The 7,152-nt window shown below is 56.7% G+C and overlaps 1 protein-coding gene across 2 annotated transcripts in view; it reads left to right on the top strand.

Moving 5' to 3' along the window:
• LOC104916840 (keratin, type II cytoskeletal 8) overlaps positions 1–5,308 on the top strand; it is a 9,666-nt gene extending 4,358 nt beyond the window's left edge. The window contains exons 4-9 of one of the 2 annotated variants that reach the window (XM_010727867.3): positions 429–524; positions 616–780; positions 2,177–2,302; positions 3,556–3,776; positions 4,736–4,791; positions 4,941–5,308. In XM_010727867.3, coding sequence (XP_010726169.1) covers positions 429–524; positions 616–780; positions 2,177–2,302; positions 3,556–3,776; positions 4,736–4,791; positions 4,941–5,047 — 771 coding nt within the window. In that variant the 3' untranslated portion in view covers positions 5,048–5,308. Of the gene's footprint in view, positions 1–428; positions 525–615; positions 781–2,176; positions 2,303–3,555; positions 3,777–4,735; positions 4,792–4,880 lie in introns of both variants that reach the window. The other variant, XM_010727866.2, reaches the window with a different exon arrangement.
• The last annotated feature ends 1,844 nt before the right edge of the window (positions 5,309–7,152 follow it).

Below are 7,152 nucleotides of genomic sequence, written 5' to 3'. Positions count from 1 at the left end.
CTGGAAGTCTTGGGGACAGGGGCAGTGGGGCTGGAGGACAATGGGGACAGAGGCAATGGAGCTGAGGGGAATAGGGTTGGGGGCTGATGGGATTGAGGGCAATGGGGCTGGGAGACAATGGGGTTGGGGGTAATGGGGCTGGGAGGCAGTGGAACTGTGGGCAACGGGGTTGGAGGCTGATGGAACTGGGGGAAGCGGGACTCGGGGACAATGGGGCTGAGGGACAGTGGGGCAGGAGGTGTTGAGGCCAGGGGTAATGGGGTTGGAGGGCAATGGAGCTGGGGGTAATGAGATCGGGGACTGATGGGACTGGGGTTAATGGGGCTGGGGGACAATAGGGACAGAAGGCAGTGGGTCTGGGGACAATGAGTCTGGGGATAATGGGGCTAGGGGGCAGTGGGAGCTGATCCAATGCTACCGCACCCCAGGATGTGGACGAAGCATACATGAGCAAAGTGGAGCTGGAGTCACGGCTGGAGAGTCTGACGGATGAGATCAACTTCCTGCGGCAGCTCTATGATGAGGTGGGGGCTTCACAGCAGCATCCCCATGGGACCACCGCATCAGGGAGGGGGCTGTTCCCCCAGCTCAGCCCCATCTCCTTCCCCATTGCAGGAGCTGCGGGAGATGCAGTCGCAGATCTCCGACACCTCCGTGGTGCTGTCCATGGACAACAGCCGCAGCCTGGACCTGGACAGCATCATTGCAGAGGTGAAGGCACAGTATGAGGACATCGCCAACCGCAGCCGGCTGGAGGCTGAGACCTGGTACCAGAGCAAGGTGAGGGGTGGGGAGTGGGGGTCAGTGGTGGGGGGGATGCTCTGGACTCACCCCAGCTCTGTTCTTTGGGATTCTCCATCTGCTGGGATTCTGTGCTCTCTCCCTTGAGATGTTCCGTGTCCCAAGATGTTCTCCTCCTGAGAGGATGTTCTGTCCTTTGGGTTCCTCTGTGCCTGAGGAGGAGCTGTTCCTCAGAATGCTCCCTCCACCACTTTGGGAAACTCCATCCTTTTGGGGTCCTCTATCCCTTGGGGGTCTCTATCCCTTGGGATCCTTCACCCCTTTGGAGCATTCCATCCCTTGGAGTTTTCTACCCCTTGGGAATCTCCACCCCTTGGGAATCTCCATCTCTTGGGAATCTCCATCCCTTTGGGATTCTCCGTCCCTCGGGATTCACCATCCCTTTGGGGTTTCCCATCCCTTGGGATCCTCCATCCCTTGGGGGTCTTCCATCCCTTGGGGGTCTCCATCCTTTGGGATCCTCTATGACTTGGAATGCTCTGTCCCCAAGGATCCTCCATCCCTTGAAAGGATCCATGACCTGGAACACTGCATCCCCTGGGTCACTCCATCCCCTGGATCTCACCATCCATGCCCCCAACTGTTCCATCCCTTGTTCCCTCTGGAATCCTTTATCTCTTGGGATGCTCCATGACTTAGAATGCTCTCCCCCTCCCCAGGACCCTCACCCATCCCATAACACTCTCCACCCCCAGGACCCACCCTGCCCTGGGGATGCCCTATGCCCCAGACTCCCCGTCCCGCTCTCCATCCCGCTCCCCACCGCCGTCTCGCCAGCCCCACGCCCCCGCCCTCGCCCCACATCCCAGCCCCAGGGCCAGGCGCTGCTCGTGGTGTCTGCGGCGTGGGCGAGTTGCAGACCGGCCCGGTGTGACGCAGCCCTGGCCCCAAGCACTCCTCTGGGCACGGGCTTGCCTCTGCTGCTTTGCCCCAGATTTTGGAGCTCATGGGGCTGTCCCCATCCCTGCTGCACTGTGGATTTATGGGGCCAAGATTTTGGGATTCTGTCATGTCAGGATTCTGTGATTTTGGGATTCTGCAATTTCAGGACTCTGTGATTCCAACGTTCCATGATTTTGTGTCTCAGCCATTTCCATCGTTCCATGGATTCATGATTTTGAGAGTCCATGATTTCATGAGGTTGTGATTCCACGATTCCATGATTTTCTGATTCCTCAGTTTCATGATTCTGTGATTTCACAGTGATGCAATATCTGGATCCCGATATCTCATGGTCCCACAACTCAGTGGATTCATGACTTTGGGATCCCATGACCACTTGATTTTGGGATCCTGAATTTCCATAGTCCCACGAGTTTGTGATTGTGTGATCCCCCGATCCCTGATTTCCTGACCCCGCTCCGTGCTCCTGCAGTATGAGGAGCTGAAGACAACAGCTGGTAAACACGGCGACGACCTGCGCAGCACCCGCAGCGAGATCAGCGAGCTCAACCGGATGATCCAGAGGATCCAGGCTGAGATCGAGGTGCTCAAGAACCAGGTCTGGATCCTGCCTGGCTGCGCCTGACCTTCTTCCTCCTCCTCTTCCTTCTCCCCCTCCTCCACTTCTTCCTTCTCCTTTCTTTCCTCCTGCTTTTCTTTCTCCTCTTCCTCCTCCTTCTCTTCTTCCTTCCTCTTCTTCCTCCTCTCCCTCCTCCTCTTCTTCATCCTCCTCTCCCTCCTCCTGCACTTCTTTGTCCTTCTCTTCCTCCTTTTCTTCTCCTCCTCCTCTCTCTTCTCTTCCTCCTCTTCTTTTTCTTTTCCTCCTCCTCTTCCTCTTCTTCTTCCTCCTCCTCCTCCTGTTCTTCTTTCTCTTCCTCTTCCTCCTCTTCTTCCTCCTCTTCTTTCTCCTCTTCTTCCTCTACTTCCTTCTCTTCTTCATCCTCCTCTCCCTCTTCCTCCACTTCTTCCTCCTCTTCTTCCTCCTCCTCTTCTCCCTCACCACTCCATGCCTTCAGCACCCCAACCTCCCACAGCCCCTTTGCACTCTGCAGAGATGATTCTGGTGTGCAATGGGGAGAAGCTGGGGTGCAAGCTGGGGGAGGGGGAAGAAATAGAGGGATGAAAAGAGGGAGGAATTCTGGAGTGCAATTTGGAGAAGTTGGGGTGCAGAGATGAATGTTGGGGTGCAAGGGGGGAAGCTGCAATGCATTGGGGTGAACTAGGGAGCAATGGGAGGGATGTTGGGATGCATTGGGGAAATGTTTGGGTGCAATTTGGAGAACACGGGGGTACCAGGTTGGGATGCTGAGGTCCAAAGGGGAAACTGGGGTGCAGTGGTGGAAGATGAGATGCAATGGGTGGGATGCTGGGGTGCACTGGAGGGAAGATGCAATACAATGGGATGAACTGGGATGCAATAGGAGGAATGTTGGAGTGCATTGGGGGAATGTTGGGGTGCAATTTGGAGAAGTTGGGGTGCAAAGGAGGGATGCTGAGGTGCACTGAGGGGAAGCTGAGGTGCAACAAAGGGATGCTGGGGTCCAAAGAGGAAGCTGGGGTGCAATGATAGAAGCTGGGGTGTAAATGGGCAGATGTTAGGGTGCAAATTGGAGAAATTGGGATGCAAGAGGGGGATGCTGGGGTGCGCTGGGGAGGAGCTGGAATGTAAAGAGGGTCTGCTGGGAAACAATAAAGAGATACTGGGGTGCAAGGGGAGGATGATGGGGTGCAGCAAGAAGGATGCTGGGGTCCAGGAACTACCCAAACCCTCATGCAAGGTAAGTCCTCCTGCCCCATCGTCCTGCCCTGCAGCGAGCCACTCTGGAGACGGCCATCGCAGAGGCAGAGGAGCGTGGGGAGATGGCCCTGAAGGATGCCAGAGCCAAACTGTCTGAACTGGAGGCAGCTCTGCAGAAGGCAAAGCAGGACCTGGCCCGGCAACTGCGCGAATACCAGGAGCTGATGAATGTTAAGCTGGCACTGGACATTGAGATTGCGACCTACAGGAAGCTGCTGGAGGGCGAGGAGAGCAGGTGGGATGCTGCACCAGGGTGGAGGGGGACTCCATGGGGTGTGCAGTGTGCTATGGGACGCTGTGGAGATGGTGGAGTTCCTGAGTCATGGAGGCCACACCACATCCCTGCTCCCTGGGCAGTGCTCAGCTGTTGAACCCAAATTCAGCTCCCGTGTCCCCCTGTGCTGCACCGAGCCCTGGACCCAAACTGAGCCCCCAAAGTGTGTCCCCAAATCCCGGGCCCATCTCACATCCTCAGCCCATGTCCACACCACTGTACCCCCAATGCTTTCATCCACCTGTCATCCATCCAACCCATCCCTCCTTCTATCCTTCCCTCCCTCCCTCCCTCCCTCTCTCCATTCCTCACACCCTCATTCCCTCTCTCCATCCCTCCCTCCATCTTCCCATCCTTCCTTCCCTCCTTCCCTCCTTTCTTCCCTCTCTCTACCCTTCTGCCCCTCCTTCCTTCCCTCCCTCCCTTCATCCATCCTTCTATTCCTTCCTTCCTTTCCTTCTTCCCTCCCTCCACCCCTTCATTCCTCACTCCCTCATTCCCACTCTCCACCCCTCCCTCCATTCCTCCTTCTCTCCCTCCATTCCATCCCTCCCTCCTCCCATCACCCTCCCTTTCACCCTCTCTCCATCCTTTCTTCCCTCCCTTCCTCCCTCTCTCCATCTCTCCCTCCATTCCTTCTTCCCTCTCTCTCCCCCTTCTTCAATCCTTCCATTCATCCCTCCATTCTTCCCTCCCTCCCCCCCTCCATTCTTTCTTCCCTCTCTCTATCCTTCCCTCCCTCCATTCTTCCCTCCCTCCCTGCATTCTTTTCTCCCTTCCTCCCTCCCTCCCCCTCTCCCTCCATCCTTCCAATCTTCTCTCCCCTCCATCTATCCATTCCCACTTCCCTCCCTCCCACCATCGTGACTTCTTCCATCTCTCCCCCACCTCCCTAAATCCCACCCCTTACTCTCCCCCAGGTTGGAGTCAGGAATGCAGAACCTCAGCATCCACACCCGGACCACGGGGTACTCGGGTAAGAGGGGGGGACACAGGGGTTGGACTCACTACCCCCAGCCCCCACCAAGTGCTCAGCATCACCCACTGCACCCCCTCTCCATGCAGGAGGATTCGGGGGGGGCTTTGGGAGCTCCTTCTCCACAGGTTACACTGTGACCCCCCCAGCACTGGAGAGTGCAGCTGTCCCCAAATCTCGTGCCATCGTCATCAAGAAGATCGAGACCCGTGATGGCAAGCTGGTGTCTGAGTGTGCTGATGTCCTCACCAACTGAGCCCCCCCTGCACCTCTCCGGAGACCCCAAAAGGAATGCAACCCCCGGGGACCCTCTCCTTGTTCTGCCCCAGCGCCCTGAGCCAGCACCCTGCTGTCCGTCCATCTGTCCCCTGTCTCCCTGTTTCTATCCAAGCTACAGGATGGGGTGGGAGCTATTGGGGTGCCCCCCACCCCGTGAGATCCCCCTCACACCTCTGGTGCATGCGTGGGGGATGTTGAGGTCCTGCAATAAACCCAATAAACCCAATGAAGCCCCCAACCACGACTGTGCCCACCTGAGGATGGGAGGGGGTTGGGGGGAAAATAGGGGCAGCAATGGGGATCTGGAAGGAGGAGGCTGGTGGTGTCCATGAGCGGGGCAGGGGATGTTTTGGGGTGTCAGGACCTATCCTCAGGTGCCAGGATCTGTTTTAAGCTGCCAGGACCTGCCTGGGGGTACCAGGGTTCTCAGAGTACTATTGTTCACCCTGGGGCATCAGGTTCCATTTTGGGCTGCTAGGACCGCCCAGGGTGGGGGAAGAGGGGGGAAATCAGGGTTCAGGGGAGTCATTGTCCATCTGGGGTTACCAGGAACCCCTTTTGGGTTGCCAGAACCAACTTTTGGGGTGCCATTATCCATGCTGGGGTGTGAGGGCCCATTTTGGTGTGCCAGAACCAATTTTTGGGGTGCCACAGTCCATCCTGGAGCATCAGAATCAGTTTTGGGGCACCAGAACCCATTTTGGAGTGTTACTGCCCATCCTGCGGTGCCGAGATCCATTTTGAGGTTTCAGGACACATTTTGGGTTGGCAGAACCAACGTTAGGTGTGCCATTGCCTATACTGGTGTCCGAAGACCCATCCTGGGGTGCTGTTGCCTACCCTGATCAACAGGCTCAGTTTTGAGGGACTAGGACCCATTCTGGGGTACCATTATCCATCCTGAAGTGCCAGAACCCATTTTAGGGTTCCATTGTCTGTTCTGGGGTACCAGGACACATTTTGGCATGTTGTTGTCCATCTCGGGGCCTCAGGATCTATTTTGGGGTACCAGGACCCATTTTGGGGTGCCATTTTCCATCCTGGGTCATCAGGCTCAGTTTTGAGGGACCAGGACCCATTCTGGAGTGCCACTGTCCATCCTGAAACATCAAAATCTGTTTTGGGGAACCAGAAACCATTTTGGAGTGTTGTTGCCAATGCCAGGGTGCTGAGACCTATTTTGGGGTGTCAGGGCCCATTTTGGGTTGCCAAAAACAACTTCTGGGGTGCTATTGTCCATCCTGGGATACCAAGACTCATTTTGGGGTGCCATTGTCGCACCTTGGCACATAAGGCTCTGTTTTGGGCTACCAAGACCCAGTTTGGGGTGCTGTTGTCCATCTTGGGGCATCAGGATCTGTTTTAGGGTACCAGGACCCATTTTGGGTTGCTGTTGTCCTTCTGGGGACATGAGGATTATTTCTGGGTTGCCAGGTCTCATTTTGGGGTGCCATTATCCATCTGGGGATACCAGGACCCATTTTGGAGTACGATTGCCCACCCAGGTATTTTGGGATTCCAGACCCATTTTGGAGTGCAGGGGGTCCCAAATTCCATCCCAGAATGTCAGGTTTTGGGGTACCAGGATCCATCCAGGGGGGCAACATCCAGGATTTGCAGACTTCGGGGGAAGAATAGGATTTTTGGGGGCGGGGGGGCATTTCGGGCTGAGTGGGGTTAAGGATTTTGGACTGCCTGCTGTCTCGTATGGGGCTGTGCTGGGGATCATGCCACCCCCTCCTCCCCCTCGGGGGTGGGCTTATTTCTGCAGGAGGTGCGGGAGATTTGGGGTGCCCCTACCATTGCGTTGGGGTACGACTCCATTCCCGGTCCGCCGGTGACACCTGCTGTCCGCGCCGCACACCTCACCCCAATTAGCGCTGCCAATTAGTGCTAATTAACATCCCTCCTCCCCCCTCTCCGCTCGTGCCCCTCAGACAAGACCCCTCCGGCCCCCCCAGCCCAACGCCCATTAATTTGGGGGCGCGGGGGGCCGCACAGGGGGTGCAGGGCCGGGGGATGGGGGTTTCGGAGCCTCAGTGACCATCAAGGGACCCAGAGCCACCCCAACACCCCATAGCT

The sequence above is a fragment of the Meleagris gallopavo genome, unplaced genomic scaffold (assembly GCF_000146605.3).
Source record: "Meleagris gallopavo isolate NT-WF06-2002-E0010 breed Aviagen turkey brand Nicholas breeding stock unplaced genomic scaffold, Turkey_5.1 ChrUn_random_7180001949139, whole genome shotgun sequence".
In the NCBI taxonomy this organism is placed as follows: Eukaryota; Metazoa; Chordata; class Aves; order Galliformes; family Phasianidae; genus Meleagris; species Meleagris gallopavo.
This window is presented reverse-complemented; position numbering and strand designations above follow the sequence as displayed.